Raw genomic sequence first — 16754 nt, forward strand, 5'->3', positions numbered from 1 at the left:
AATCGCCACACTGTCTTCCACAATGGTTGAACTAATTTACACTCCTACCAATAGTGTAAAAGCATTCCTATTTCTCCACAGCCTCACCAGCATCTGTTTCCACATCTTTTTAGAACCTTTGCTGTATGTATCAATTTTTTTTGACATGAATTTTTGTGAAATTTCCTAGTCTAAAAAAGAAACTGATATCTCAAGTTAAAATCTGTTAGTTATGTTAATTTTGGCATTGGTTTGTATGAAGTTTTAATATTTAAAAAAACACAGCTATATCAGGAAGCTGAAAGTGCTGTGTCAGGTGGAAAATTTTTTTATCGGTCGAGATGTGTTTATCTGTTGTCATGGTTTTACTCTTGTCTAGGACATTTTGTTTCAGCCATTTTCTAAAATGGCTGTAGGTTCCATTTATTAATATATTTCTGCTATTACATAATCTGAGCAGTGATATTATACTTCTTGGTATTGTACATAGAATCTAATAGAGTTAAAAGCTTTTTAATAATATTTTCTGCCACCTCACCAAGTTATGATTGTTAGAAACAGTAATTGCTGTGTTTTGACACTGTCATTTTGTACAGTGCAAGCAATCATTTTTACCACAATTACCACATTTTTTCCATTACCAAATAACTTAACAATGAAGCAAGAAAATATTCTTCCCAAATATTTATTATTGCCAAGCTTCTTAACATAGGGGTTTAACTTTTACAGGACGGTAGCCAATTAATCTTACCTTTGCCTTAAAGCGTGTGCTTCTATAATGCTTTGTTCAATTTGTGTTTGCTTTAGTGACCTCAAAAATTGTTAGAGACTCTTGGAGATATGAAAGTTGAGAGCACATAAAACTAAAGTAAGGATCTGTTTTCTTTCAGGTGAAGTTGTGGATGAAGCAAGATATAGAAAGTGTTTGAGGATGTTGTTTGCACCACAGTTTATTTTAAATGGTTACTGTAATGACCAGTTTTAAATTGTTAGATAATCTCCAAGGGAGATGAGCTAGAAGGATATAAGACTGAAAAGAGGATACATTTTCTTTCAGGTGAAGGTTGTGGATGAACGAAGGTACCGGAAAGTCTTTGAAGATAGTGTACGCATCATGGACAGAATGGAAAATGACTTCCTTCCTTCCTTAGAACTCAGCAGGAGGGAGGTGAGCAAAAATACATGATCTCCCTGTCTACTGCTCACTGTGGTTAGCACAGAAGAAACTGCTACTTAGAAAAGGCAACATAGCAAAGTGGTTAAGCCTATGTCGCTGGAGTCAGACTGCCTCCATTCCAATTCTAGCACTGCTGTTTAGTAGATGTATGACCTCAGGCAAGTGTCTTACCCGCTCAGAGCCGCAGTTTCCTTTTCTGGATTAAGGGGTAGTTGTAAGGATTACATGAGTTAATACATGCGAAGCTCTCAGAACAGCACTCGGCACATAGTAAGCCCTCTGCTGTTAGATGCTCTTATTTAATATTTCAGAGTTGCTAGTTAATTTATATCTCAGAAACCAGGACTTGGTCACAGGATGAATACTCTGAACCAAGGTTGGGTTACCCTCTTAGGATCCTAGGAATGATCAGAGTAGCCTGGAGAAGTAGCAAGAGCCACCTAACTCCTTCCCTGCTGGTGTGAGTATAATAATACATGCAAGTGGATGGTGTGAAGTTGGTTCAGTTGGTGAATGTCTATGGCATTTGCACACCTGCTTAACAATTACCTTACTCCCCATATCCTCTATGGAATAATCCAACTGACTTACTTCCCCTACTAGTGATGCATGTTTGTGTCTGTCTGTTATTCCCCAGTTTGTGTTTGAAAATGTGAAGTTTCGGCAACTACAAAAGGAGAAGTTCCAGATCAGCAACAATGGACAGGTTCCCTGCCATTTTTCTTTCATCCCTAAACTTAATGACAGCCAGTACTGCAAGCCATGGCTTCGGGCTGAACCTTTTGAGGGCTACTTGGAGCCAAGTGAGTTTTCCCTTCACCATTGTCTCTGCTGGTGATGTCCTCATGACTCCCATCCCCTTGGTTTAACTTTCTGTTTTCTAACCACATGTCTCTTACCTTTACTGTCATATTGGTGATACCTCTGGTGTGTGTCCTGTCTCTTCCCCCTCATTGCTTAATGATTTTTTTAGAGGACACTTTTCTGTTGGTTCTTATACTCTTTTTGCTTTCCCACTGGAAGTTTTTCTATTACCATGTATCATCTCTTAATTTCAGATGAGACAGTGGACATTTCTCTTGATGTGTATGTCAGCAAAGACTCTGTAACCATCCTGAACTCTGGGGAAGATAAGATCGAAGATATTCTCGTCCTTCACCTGGATCGAGGCAAAGATTACTTCTTGACCATCAGTGGAAATTACCTCCCAAGTTGTTTTGGCACATCCTTAGAGGCTCTGTGCCGTATGAAAAGACCAATCCGAGAAGTTCCTGTTACCAAACTCATAGACTTGGTAAGAACTGTCCCAAGACATAAACCTCTTTTACATTTAATTTTCACAATACTTAAGTGACGTCCTCATTATCTTTGTGCTTTCTGTCTTCTTTTGGCCACGGGGGATGTCAAATGATAAAGAAGAATGTTACTTTAGCACTGTTTTGATTAGATTAAGCCTAAGAGGAAAGAGTGGGGACTAATCTGCAGTTGGCTCTTGTTGGGAGTACAATAGATAATACTAAGCTCACCAAATAAGATTAAAGACTCCCCTCTCAAAGATATAATGCTTGTTTGTTAAGCTCTTCATACTCTCAAGTCACTTTTGTATAAATTAGCATGTACGTGAGGTATGCTAAGTGGGGCAGGCAGAATTATCCTCACTGAGCATATGAGAAAACTGAGGCACAGAGACATTTACGTGCCCAAAGTCAAATACCATCAGTAACAAATCTAGCACCCAGATTTCCTGGCTCCCAGTCTAGTATTCCTCACTAATATCACATTATGTCTAATCAGAGTAAAACTTTGCTGTTTATGGAAGCATAGAACTATCCTGGAACCCTGGAGTACTTGAATCAGAATCCCTGGGGGTGCTTATTACAGGTACCCTCACTTCTGGCAATGGAATCAGAATCTCAGGATATGGAGCCTACAAATCTGCATTTTATCCGCATTCCAGATGCTTATAATGTACATTGAAATTTGATACTTATTTGATGTGATGTGCTTAAGAAAGAAAAGGAGGTTGACTTTCCCACCTCTCCCCCAAGCCAAGCTATAATATTAATGTTTTTATGAAGGAATTACTTACTATCTTCAGTAACATAAATTGATTTAGTAATAAAGTTCATTGTATTAAGAAATTTCCTTCTAAATGAAAATATTGTTGGACTGTATGCAAGTATATTCTTGGTTTTTTTTACCAAAGAAAATTAGGTGAGGTGACAGCATACGTTATCCTTACCGTTAGTATTCACATGGATCCTTTAGGCCTAGCCAGAGTGAGTGATTGTATCTAGCAGGGAGGTCTAGACCAGCGGGCAGGCTGCTGGCTTGTCTGAGTCCGATCTGTTCTGTTGCCATGGAATTGTTTTAGCTGTGACTCAGATAGCAGATTAAAACACTGAGTCCAGCCCCGGCATTCTTTCTTGGAATTATACTTATTTCCCCAGAGCCCTCATGACTGAGTATATTACCTCTGTTTGAGAGAGAACCATTTTCTTCAGAAATTCATATCCTACCGTTCTGCTGTTTTTCATGATAATTGTTTTTCTCCTAACATTATATTTCTGTCCTTTAGATTTCAGTCTTTCACCTTTTAGAATACATTTTGGATGATGAAGTTGTTTTTATTTCTCATGCCCCCTTTCCTTCATCTCAGACATAATTTCCCAGCTTTCTTTGTTTCAGCTTTTATGAAAAATGTCAAATGTGCAGAAAAATGGAAAGAACAGTACAACACACCCCCACATGCCTTCTGTACATATATGCACACAGATGTTTTTTGCTGTGTCATGTAAAATTAAGTGGTAATATGTCACTTCACCACTAAACACTTCATCCTGCATCTCTTAACAAAAAGGGCACACTTAAGCACAATACCATTCTTATGTATACGAAAACTAACAGTAATCCATAGTATCATTTAACATTCGGTCCATATTCAGATTTCTTCAGTTGTCCCAAGAATTTACACCTTTTTTTAAACCAAAATCCAATCTGGGTTCATATAGTATTTGGTGAGGTCTCTGAAGTCTCTATTGGAGTAGTACAGTTCCCACTTTCTTTAGTGACATTGACTTTTTTAGGAGTCCAGTATAAATGTCCAGTCAAGGGTCCACCATTTCCTAAATTCTTCTGGTTGTTTCCTTCTTGTTTTTTTTTTTTTTTAAACTTATCCCATTTATACTCTCTCCTTCCGCCTTCATGTAAACAGGAACCTACCCTTATTTTTAGTCAGAGTCAGTGAAGATATTAGAATATCTTTGCCATTAATATGAAAAACTGCAAAGCCATTAATATGAAAAACTTTGCAGTTTTTCATATTCTGGGATTGGCCAGAAGAGGCTCAACCAGCGTAAAGTTTTTATTTTATGTAAAGTATACTGTCAGGTAATTTTACCATGTTTGCCCGTGAATAGAAAGGAACCAAAATCGTTAGAGGAATGAATGGCTCTTTGGGAAGCCTTTTTCCTTCTTTTTGTGCACAAGTGATTCAGGGTTAAAATAATAGAACCCTGATCATTTTTAATTACAGATTTTCTGAGTTTTTATTAAATTGTATGTGTGTGGCCATTTTTCTTTTAAAGCTTTTATTTTGTAGGATTTAGGGTTCTGATTCTTTTCACAGTCTGTTGCATTTCAGTGTTATTAAATTCCTGTATCTCATTGATGAGGAAATTATCTATACAGGTTGATTATCCATTATCCAAAATGCTTGGGACCAAAAGTGTTTCAGATTTCAATCTTTTTCAGATTTTCAAATATATGCATTATATACTTACCAGTTCAGCTTCCCTAATCTGGAAATCGGAAATCTGAAATGCTCCAATGAGCATTTCCTTTGATCATCATGACAGTACTCAAAAAGGTTCGAGTTTTGGAGCATTTTGGATTTCTGGATTGGGAATACTCAACCTGCATTACTGTGGAGCAATAAACAAGAAATCTAAAAACAATTAGTACCCCATCTTTAATACCTTCTCACTCTGTTGTGACTTGATTTTGACCTTCTGAAATGATTCCTCAGGTATAGTATTCATGTTTTTTTTCCCCAAGACCCAATATCGTATTTCAAATCTCATGAGATGATGCTGTTAATAATGGTACCTGCCCTCTGTTGTATTATTTGCTCTAAAATTTTGGTAAAGCCAGAAATGAGTTCAATGTATGTGTTGTCTCTCTACGTACTGTTTTAGAAAGATCCTTATGCCACACTGTCTTCCCACCAAATGCAGAGTGAAATAACTGACATAATTATTTTTCATCCTTCCAGCCCTTTTCATAACAGTGACTTTGCCACTCCTAGAATAGTTGAGATTAGCACAAGTGGGAAACGGATGAAAATCTACCATTTGTAATCATCTTTATTGTTTTTCAGAATTAAGATAGATTTTTCTGTTATATTAACTAGAATATTAAATAGCAAATAATCCTCAATATTGATTCATTACACACTGGATACAAAGTATTATGGAATTTATGTGAGTTCCCATAATTTAGTGGTGATGAAAGTATTTTTGCATGTAAAATATGGCTGAACTTTAAGTCATGGTAATAGGGAGTTTGGTTAAAGATAATCTGAACATTAACCACCTTTACTGGCTAATGTCTGGTGTGCTTGGTAAGTCAGTATTTTGGAAAGTCATTTAAAATGACTTATGAAGGTTGTAGTTTGTATTAACAATAGGTTCCTTTCCTATGTTGTTTATTCAAGCCCTTATATGCTATAAAAGCGTATTGACTGACCAGCTAATCCCTGTAGAAATCAGAATCAGCCTGTTTTCATTTTAATGAATATTTGATACATGTAACATTAACATGACTGAGAAATAAGTTTAGCACATCAGAATAAAGTGAACTAGGAAGGTGATTTGGGGTTCGTTATAGAAGTATTTTCTGTCAAGTCCAAGTACTTAGGAAACACATATTAATATAGTGGGTGAGCAGGCTCTTCCAGGCTTAAGGGACATCTTGAATAAAGGGTAGAAGGTGAAAGTGAAAAGACCATGTATGAAAAACTGTACAATTTCCCTGGGACAAGTGAAGATCAAAGATAAGAATGTATGAAGCTGGTTAGGTGGAATTGGGTGGGTGGTAGAGAGTCTTGAAGTCAATAGATAAGTTTATGCTTGAGCCAGAGGGTATCTAGAACCATCAGAAGGGTTTGCTGATTAGTATGAGGTTGCAAATTGATATAGTTGGAAGAACATTCTGGTGTTGCTTGTAGAATGGACTAATTGAAAGGAGACAAGACTTGAACTTGCCAGATATGGCTAAGTTGTAAATACAGAGATGAAAAAAGTTGAGGGATGGGTAGAGAAACTATATTTGCTTGGGGACATATCTGTTGGAACAATATCAAAAATTTGAAATAACAGGAATAACTTGTTAATTTGTCCATAGTGTTTTTTTCACTATGTTTTTACTTTGTCTTACTAGTCTAACCATCCATTTCTTACTCTGTTAAATATATGGCTTGTATTTCTTCTCTATTTCATATGAACTAATCCTTTTTAGAACTTCATTTTCCATTCAGTTTTCAGCTATTTATTTATTTATTTTTGAGATGGAGTCTCACCCTGTCAGCCAGGCTGTAGTGCAGTGGCACAATCTTGGCTCACTGCAACCTCCATCTCCCAGTTCAAGTGATTCTCCTGCCTCAGCCTCCCAAGTAGCTGGGACTACAGGCGCACACCACCACGCCTGGCTAATTTTTGCGTTTTTAGTACAGATGGGGTTTTACTGTATTGGCCGGGCTGGTCTTGAACACCTGACCTCAGGTGATCCACCCGCCTCGGCCTCCCAAGGTGCTGGGATTACAGGTGTGAGCCACCGTGCCCGGCTATGCTTTTTATTTTTAAATTTGGATCTTCCACCTCTAATTGACTCTTCTATATTATTTTAGCTGCATTTACCACGGGGAACAGTCTTCTGAGGGTGAATGTTGGGGTAAAGAATCATTTGCATTGTATTTGCTATGTGCCAGTGTTGTCCCACTGGGGAAATCCTGAACTAAGTTCCCTTTTTGAATGTAATCCATATATAGCCTTTTTCAGAGAGTGGGCATCTCTGCTCTTTAAAATTGGTTGAACTAAGTGATTCATAGTAGAAACCTTAGGATTATTATAGGAGTAAGCTGTTTACTAATAAAGGTTAAGTGATGCTTCTGTTTTCAAAATTGAGACCAAGGTTGAATTCAATGTAATTTCTATGTTGTTTCTTTGTGCCTGTACCTAGAGAAGTAAATCTCTTGTCCCTCCATCAGTATTTAATCAAAGTCCTTTTGATTCTTTCAGAATTTTTTCTTGTTTTCATTCATTTGTAAGTGTATGTATATATCTTTTATTTTATATATATATAATATACCCTTTAATATATATACTTAGAAATTGTATATATATATACCTGTGTGTGTGTGTGTGTGTGTGTGTGTGTGTGTATAAAATTTTCCATTATTAAGATGTTTACCTTTTGCTTGACCTACCTCGGTAGCCTTTGAATGATCCCTTTGTCTTTCTCACTGTCTCTCTCTCTCTCTCTCTCTCTCTCTCTCTGTCTCTGCCCTTCATTTTTTCCTATTCAGGGCTGTCAGATTGATCTTTCTGTACTACTGCTTTGGGGCCTATCACTTCCTTGCTTAAAGGTAGTCAGTGGCTTCCCCATGCCTGCTGAATACAATCCAGATGCCTTAATCCGTCATGCAAGGTCCTCCCAAGTCTGACTTCAACATACCTTTTCATATTTATTTCACACTATTTTTCTTGGCATTCTCCATGCCCCCCCACAAACAGATGACTAACTTCTTCCTAATATCAATTTGTGATTTACTGTCTCTGTGCCTTTTATTTCTGCCTCTTCCACTTGTAATATTCTCTCCCCATCTCTACCCTTTAAAATTCTGTGAGTCTTTCAAAGGGCTAGCAATGATTTATTGAGAACTCGTATTCATGAATTATAACAATTCCAGTCTGTAAACTCTGGAACTCCTCACCCCAACTCAGTTGCAAATCAGAGTCAGGGACAAACCAGGTCTTTCTCCTTTATCCTCATTTCTCATTGCCTTCCCCTGCAAAGGCATTTTAGCACAATGCCTTGTACCGGAGGTTGGCTGCTGCTTAAAGAAAACTTTTTTGAGAGCCTGGTTCGACAGGTTAGTATAGAAAATCTCTGTCTAGTTTTATTCATATCATGTATTAGATATTCATGGGAGGAAAAATATAAAATGTGTCAGATAGATTCTTCATTTGATAACAGGTCCTAAATTTTACAAGAGGTTCTAGTCTAAAATTGTATCAGATGTTGGGCATTCAAAATCAACTTGACATTAAAAGGTATTGTAATTATAGTACTATAAATATGTACCTTATAAAGACCATTATTCTAATTGCTTTATTTCATATGATATTTAAGAGTCTAGATAAACCCACAAAAGCATGTTTAATTTGTGAAGTATCTACCAATATTAAAATGCCTAATCCCCATGGATAGCAGTAGTCTGGGAGGAATGCATTCAGTATTACCACTAGGAATGCCAGGGAGCACATACTTTTCCTCCTCCCTCTCCACTCCCAGTTCCCGTGCATCTCAGACAGTAAGACTGGGATTTCTCCTTTTACCTATCAGAACTAAGACATGTAATTTAGACTTGAGTGCTTAGTGGTCCATAGTCAGATTCTAAACAATCCAGGTTGGGAGTCACTGGGGAGGTATGAGGAACTTTGAGGAACCCAGACCTTCTGCTGGCATACTGCCCCATCACCCGTTGGTTTTAGGCTGCTTCAAGGTAAATATTACTATCCCTATTTTAGAGATGAAGAAACTGAGGCTCTATGAAGTTTGGTAACTTGTGTGAGGGCTATACAAAATTGCCAAGAGGTGGAACGAAGATTTGTACCCAAGCCTGTCCAACACCAGTGCCTATACTCTTTCCATTAACCACACTGTCTTTTAAGTGGGGTTTCTCACTGTTCTTAGCCTGTTATGGAGAATACATTCTCACAGTTTTCCTCTACCTCTCTGTCCAGGAAGCAGTCACATTGTCCTTTTTGAATTGTCTAACGGAAGATAGTGATAATGACTGTGGAGTTGGTCAGACCTGGGATCCATTCCTGATTCAGCCACTTACTACCTAATAGTGAGTGTGGCCTTGGGCAAATAATTTAAGCTTTCAGAGCCTCAGTTTCTTCATCTGTAAAATGGGAATAATATCTACTTTGCACATGTGTACAGATTAAATGACTGTATATAAGCACTTTGCACAGTTCCTGGTACATGACAGATGCTCCCTAAGTGGTGGTGGTAGTTATCATGGCTGCTATTATTATTGGATTGTAATAACAGCATAAAAGATAGGAAGATTAAAAAGATACCTTCTTACCTATCCCCTGCCTCTCTTTTTTCTCTTATGCCCAATAGGAAAATAAAAATGGGATAATGATGGATCTTCTGATCCACAAAGGTCTGAAATGAAATTCATTTATAGTTCAGGAGGACCTTCAAATCTGGGCACTCTGGGGGCCTTTAAGGAGGGGAGTAGGTATGAGGAGATAGAAAGGAATCTGGGATGCTGCTTAGGAGACTGGCTGGGGTGAGAAGAATGAAAATGGAAAGTAGAGTGGTTTACCGTCTCCTTCCAGATGGCCACTGTTGGGCCCACAGCCATATTCTTTCATTGAGGTATATATCTCAATGCACCTGCCTCCAAGCAGCAGACAGGAAGAGACATCAGGGGCATTTGGCAGGGTCAGTTGGCAGATGCCAAAGGGCACTGAAGTCTAGAACTGCACATATTTCTTGAGTGATATTCTCAAACTGCACAAAAATTTAAAATGTATAGTAGAGAACTTTGTGTATGAAAAATGTATTTCATTTTCAACAATCATAATTTATTTGAAGAATTCAAAGCTGTTTAAAGCATGTATATCTGGTAAGATAGTGAGTTCTAATACTGATCTGTTTCTAATTCTGTAAATTAATTCTAATCATATTCTGTCTGTCAATGACTTTCTTTTCCTGCTCCGCTCTCAGGAAGAAGACAGCTTCCTAGAAAAGGTAATGCAATCCATTGGTGGTTATGAGAGTTTCCCTGTGCTTGATTAACACTTTACTGTGGTCCCTGGAATTTGTCCCTAGGCATTCCCATATCAGAGACCTCTGACTTGGTGAGACTCCCCTCAAGTCCTGCCAGCTGTCCTTAAGTGTGTTTGAAGTACAGGAAAGATATTTACGGTAGCAGTCAAGTCATTGAGACTCAGTACATAAAAACAGTAGGACTCAAGGTTCTAGATTTGTATTTTTGAAATGAGAAGTAACTACAGAGCCGTTGTGATGTATCTGAATGCTCATGAATTGGAGGGGGGTACCAGTTAGCTGTCCTCCATTTCCAATGACAATAAAACCTGAAGAAGTAGCTTTCTGTTGCATTAAAAATGTTTGAGGTTAATGATCATAGCAATTAATTTCAGAAAAAAATACACAGATATGATCAAGAAATAGAGCATAGAATAGATCGTGGACCTGAACAAGATCATAAAAGATCATCTGGTTCAGGCCTCTATCTTCAGACAGGGTAAGGTATTCTCTCCATTCTAATAGATGAGACAACCAAGGCCCAGAGAGGTTGAAAAACTTGCTGAAGTCATACACCCTACCCACTTGGTGGAATTTAATGCCTTTTGATGATGGGGATGACATACTGTTTTCATGCTTTAGTTATTAACACTAAGTAAGGTTACAGAGTGTGGGCTTATCAGGCGCTGAATGTGTCTTGTTGAAAGAAGACAAAGTACCTTGGTTTTCCTTTGAAAATTAGAGTTCAGGATAATTTGTGAAATTATTCAAGTATTGTTTCTTGTGCATGATCTTTCTCTAGACTTTGGAGACACAACTGTGGCATTCCATATTATCATACAGGAATTTGAAAATGAATAGTGGATGGTGTATATAATCTACTGACATTTTATTAACCTTTTTAAAACACCAAGGTTTGAGACAGCTGTGCTTCCTAGCCCTTCCCTGTTAAGAGCAGTCCATGTGCTGTCTTTTTATCTGAGACAGTGCCTTGTGTTGCCTTAATGCCTTAGTACAGGAAAAGCTCCAGTTGGATGTCAGACTTTTTAAAACGTACATGAATCAGTGCTGCATAATTTCTATATGGCAAGTTTGGAGGCATCTGCTAAAGAATCAGTACACGTGCTGCATTTCGTCCAGAGAGTTAGCAGAGTGCATGATGGACAGTGTTTTGGCTCAAATACCATGTGGATGCCTGGATTTGATATTTGCAACTGGAAAGAAGTAAATGGATGAGCCATTGATAGACATTCTGGCAACTATTAGGAACATGAATATCAAGTGATAGAATCCCAGGGAAAGAAAGGAAGCAAACTGAATGTGAAAAAAAAAAAAAAGATTTTAAATGGTAACCAGCTGTCACACTCCCTTCTCTTTCTTATTCCCTTAGAAAGGCACAGCAGCTTTTAAAGGTCATCAGTGCTTGTTAAAGAACACAATGTTAAGAAGAGACCTCAGCTCGGCTGTAGTGTATGTGGTCTCTGTCAAAGTAGTGACATGCTCTTTTTTTTTTTTTTTTAAGCTACGTGACTGGGGGTTGTGGATGGAATTCACAAGTTGCACAATGTTAGGCAAGAATTTCTTAGTTAAACATACAGAATATATATGACCTCAAGCTAGAGGCGGGGGAGGGGGGAGGATGCAAAAAAATTGGTCATGGTTCTCTCCACTGGGATTTTTATGAAGGGTGCCTTCAGATGCTTTACTATTTCAAACATTTTTTCATGTAATTTATGTTTGACTACATGAACCTAAGATAACTGAGTTTATTTCCTAGCCATTTCCAATTCACATATAGTGATTGATTTAATTTATGTCACTTCTGGGTTTTTCTGTTACAAAATTCTTTCAGAAGAATATAACAGACAGTAGAAAGATAGATGAAAGGAGTAAAAGCCCCTAGAAATCTTGGCTGAGCTATTCTTAGAGACTGTAACTTCTGGACTCAGACCTTAAACTTTTCATGGATTTCTGCCTCTTGCTTAGCTGTATGCAGTTTACTATTTTTGGACCTTAAGGCTTATGAGTTTTAGCACCTTAAGATTAGAACTTCCATCAAGCCTGAAGTATTTACGTATGTGGGTCTAATGTTGTGGAGAATTGTCTTTAATTCCTGAAAATCAAAGAAGCTCGTTTAAATCAACATTGAAAACAAACAACAGTATCTGTGGTAAGACCTGAAGGAAGAGCAAGTTAGAAATAAACAGAAACCTAAGTGTAGACCCTGATCTCTCAAACTACTATATTGACAGTTGTAATTTAATAGTCCCCAAGTCACCAGTGCTGTATGGACTCCACTGTGACTGTATCACCAGAGCACTGGTTCTCAGTGTCACCTTTGAAAGGATTTAAACACAAGGCATCCACATAATAAACATCATAAATGCAAATGAAATGCAGAACAATTAAGTGAAGCCTTTAGGAAAGGACATCCTTTAACTATGGGACTCGCTATCAAGTGCCTTCTGACCAGGGGTGTCCCCAGTGAGAAGAAATGGAAAATCTTAAGAGATGAAGATCACATTGTACCTGCATGACCAGAATTTGAAGGACTTTTAAGTTATACACCAAAGTCTTTATTCTGAGACCCCTTTGATTCTCATACTTTTCCATCTATTAGGAGAAATCCCTTCTGCAAATGGTTCCTTTGGAGGAAGGTGCCAGCGAGAGACCCCTTCAGGTCCCCAAGGAGATCTGGCTTCTAGTAGATCATCTATTCAAATACGCCTGTCACCAAGTAAGTGAGAGTAGACCTTCCCTACAACTTTGGAAGGTGTGTAACTACTATAGGAAATCATAACGCCTCACATCAGCATAGCGCTTTTAACTTTCCCAAGCTACTTGCACACAGTGGCACTGTCAGATTGACTGGGTGGGTGGAAGTGTCCCTAGTCACAGATGTCACAGCTGAAGCATGTAAAGCTAAGTTATTTACTAAGACCAAGGCCTAAGTGTAGTCGTGGCAGAGCCAGGGCCAAATTAAGAGCACCTGTCTCCTGGCTACTCTCTCGTTTTCCCTGGACAGCTGCACACCTGAGTCTATAATGCCTACTTTGGCTATGAGTCATGTAGGCATTAGAGATTTTAAAATCCAAAGCAGATTTTAACCCATTTTTTAACTTGGTCCTAATTTTTCTTTTAAATCCTATCTAAAATGCCACCCCAACTCATTCGCCCCCAAAAGAGACATTTCTTGGGACTGAATTAAAAGGTAATGTTCTCTTACCTCCTGAAGAATAATGTAACTTGAAAGCAAGGTTTAGTATGAGCATGCGATTTCCTTCTTCCCCAGCATTCAGTAGTACTAGTATTTGAATGTGGTTATTCTGTTTGGACTCTGCCTTCTGCTTCTTGTCAAGAGGCTGCGAGTAGGCCAGGCACGGTGGCTCATACCTGTAATCCCAGCATTTTGGGAGGCAGAGACAGGCGCATTGCTTGAGCTCAGGAGTTTGAGACCAGCCTGGGCAACATGGTGAAACCCCATCTCTATAAAAAAAAATTTGAAAGGAGGCTAGAATTAGAACACCTGGTTTCCTGCTCTAGCCATCTAGTCCCCTGCCTTATTAGGTATAGGCTAAAACCTTTGAAAAGATCATTTTCCTATTTGAAATAACATTTCACACGGATTAGAGAAATGCTAAAGGAAAAATGTGTTATTTTCACACCTCCATTTGTAATTATTAACACACATACCACCCTTCCCTTTTGCTTCCTGCTGCTCTTCTGATCCTTGGGTAATCATCATAACCTCAGGAGTGATTATCTTGCCTGTCCCTTCATTCTGACTTCTTTGGTAGGAGGACCTGTTCCAGACCCCTGGAATGCAGGAAGAGCTCCAGCAGATCATTGATTGTCTGGATACCAGCATTCCTGAGACAATCCGTATCCTTTGCGACCAAAGCTTAAGAAGCTGGATGAGTACTTGGTCAAACTCTTCTTTGCACCTATATTTGATTTTTGTGGTTCTATATGTATTTTCTTTGTAATATCTTTTATTTTAAGATAACCACTGACTATCCACTTGTTTCTCATTTCCTTTCAGGAACTTTTGACCTCTTTCCATATCCAGCTCTTACTAAAAGGAAGCAAGGGGTAGATAACAATGACTTAAAAGCATGGGACATAGAAGCCACAGCACTGGTACTATTCTCCTTCAGGTGATTAGTCACTCCTGCCACCACACGTACTGTTGACAGGGCAGGGAGAAGGATGGGAAACATGGGCACCTGGTTTATAGGACTGCTCCAGTGTCAACTGTCACTCTGCAGGCTATATTCCCCTGACCCTGAAGCTGGGCCATAGCTGCCAAGAATCTTTGACCAATTCTGTAACAACTCAGCTGCAGGGCACTTGAATCAATAAAATATCAAACCCCCATTAGGATCAATGTGCCCCGAATAAGAGGAGGGAAACAGTCCCTGTAGGAGCTTGAGGAAAGGAGCTCGTCAGGGGTCTGTGTGGCCTTTCTCCTGGAGCCCCTTTCCCTTGACTTAAGTTGATTCAGCTGGCAGCAACCACTCTGTGGCTGAAGCACTGCTCATTTTCTTGGAAGCCCTGCCAGAGCCAGTCATCTGTTACGAGCTGTATCAGCGATGTCTTGACTCTGCTCATGATCCCCGGATCTGCCGACAGGTGGGTTCTACTGACCTGGGGATGTGTTTGACACAGATTCCCCCATAGAGAAGTCGTCAGTTTTACAGAGCCAGATAGGCAGCCAGCTGTCTGGTAGGATGGGTCTGCATCTGTTATTAATGGCAGGACACCAACATTGAGAGTTGCTACCCTTAAATTTTAGGTTGTGTTGTTTCCTATGGTATTTGCCACCTTTTTCCCACTGGCCTATTTCTGTTTACAGAAAACATAGTGGGGTGGATCCCTCTACTCTGGGGTAAATTGTTGAAGCTGATTGTACGTGGAATTCTTGCTGACATTACCAGGAAGGATGGGTGACACTTGGGAGCCTTTCTTCTTTTTCTCTTCTTGGTGTGTGTTTTTAATCCTGAAATGATTTTAATGCACAGTAGCTGAGAGTACCTGTGAATTGGACTAGTGAGTATTGGGAGGAGTCCCCATCCATGCTAAGTGACATGTAAAGAAAACCATTCAAACAAAAAAGAACGGAAAACCATTCAGCTTGTAGGTGCCGTGGCTACGTGCCTGCAGAAATGGGAAAAGAGCAGATGAACACCGACCTATTGTGAGGCAGGGTGTGCGTGTGAATGTGTGATGACCACGTGGCCTGGTCCTTGAGTGGACAGGGACCAAACAGCACGGCCGCTCTTACTTTGAAGTTATAATTTGGAAGGTGTTGTGTTGACCATGAGGAGATAATAGAAGTTAGATGAAATGGGTCCTGCAAGGGTTGGATTATAGACTACTATTACAGCAGCTGTAAGTGCCTCTTACTTTCATCTTCCACCTGTTTTTCTCACTGCCTACCCCTATTTTTAAAAACAGGTGATCTCCCAGCTTCCGAGATGCCATAGAAATGTTTTCCGTTACTTGATGGCATTCCTTCGAGAACTCTTAAAATTCTCTGAATACAATAGCGTCAATGCCAACATGATCGGTAAGAGTGCTTCATGCAACACGGGGCGTTTGTTGAGAATACTCTTCGTGCATTGTATCCAGTATATACCTTACTGCATGTGCAGGCACATGGCAGTCAATATTCCTTGTCCCCAGGCCCTCCAGCCCTGAAGTTTTGCTTAGGTTATGTCTGACAAAAGTTTCCACTTGTCTTTCTCTCGTCTTCTAGCTACTCTCTTCACTAGTCTTCTCCTGAGGCCTCCACCCAACCTTATGGCAAGACAGACTCCAAGTGACCGCCAGCGTGCTATTCAGTTCCTTCTGGGCTTTCTGCTTGGGAGCGAAGAAGACTAAGGCTTTTACTATTCTCATATTCTAGAAGCAGACGATCTCGGGCTCCAAGTATTTCAGAATGATTTAAAAAGTCATGCCACAGGAAGGGTCTATTGCAGAATTTCAAGTTCTGTTTATGGTAAAAAGGAAGAGCGTTTCCTAATCCCTTCTTTACCATATCCTACACAGCAAAATACTTTTAGACTTATATTGCCAAGCCAAAGTTACCATATTTTGGTGTTTTTGTGTTTTCTCTTTATAAGGCAAAACGATCTGTATTTACACTCCTTCACCTAGGAATGTGTTTGTTGCCCTCCTACCCAATTGTCATGATTGTCCTTAGTACCCTAGGCCTAGATTCTGAGATGTTCCCATTCTAGGCCTACAAGCACTACTTGCTGTAGCTGAGACTTGTCTAGAGTCCTTTGTATTGCACTTTTGACCCACCCCTTCCCGGATCACTCCTTTGCACTCCACTCCCCTCGTTCTGTCACTTTGAACGAAGTCTGAGTGAGGCTAGTGACTCCTTGGGTGTCCTCAACAGTGAATTCACTGTCTGCGTCCAGTTATTACATGCATTTGTGCATTTCTACTACAATGGCATCTTTATGTCTCTGTAACATTGGCCTTTTCATGGCTCCGCACTGGGTGGAACCATATTCTCTTA

At 39.3% G+C, this 16754-nt stretch overlaps 1 protein-coding gene across 9 annotated transcripts in view; it reads left to right on the forward strand.

Annotated features, from left to right (window-relative positions):
• The window catches only part of OCRL (OCRL inositol polyphosphate-5-phosphatase), a 60605-nt gene extending 44286 nt beyond the window's left edge, over positions 1-16319 (forward strand). For 6 of the 9 annotated variants that reach the window (XM_058441571.1, XM_058441572.1, XM_058441566.1 and 3 more), the window contains 9 exons: positions 1037-1147; positions 1794-1959; positions 2215-2450; positions 10184-10207; positions 12846-12962; positions 14023-14107; positions 14730-14857; positions 15683-15794; positions 15984-16319. In XM_058441571.1, coding sequence (XP_058297554.1) covers positions 1037-1147; positions 1794-1959; positions 2215-2450; positions 10184-10207; positions 12846-12962; positions 14023-14107; positions 14730-14857; positions 15683-15794; positions 15984-16108 — 1104 coding nt within the window. In that variant the 3' untranslated portion in view covers positions 16109-16319. Of the gene's footprint in view, positions 1-1036; positions 1148-1793; positions 1960-2214; positions 2451-10183; positions 10208-12845; positions 12963-14022; positions 14151-14267; positions 14383-14729; positions 14858-15682; positions 15798-15983 lie in introns of those variants that run through there. The other 3 variants (XM_058441569.1, XM_058441567.1, XM_058441570.1) reach the window with 3 other exon arrangements.
• Positions 16320-16754: the final 435 nt, after the last annotated feature.

Source organism: Hylobates moloch, unplaced genomic scaffold, assembly GCF_009828535.3.
Source record: "Hylobates moloch isolate HMO894 unplaced genomic scaffold, HMol_V3 SCAFFOLD_7, whole genome shotgun sequence".
NCBI classification, from domain to species: domain Eukaryota; kingdom Metazoa; phylum Chordata; class Mammalia; order Primates; family Hylobatidae; genus Hylobates; species Hylobates moloch.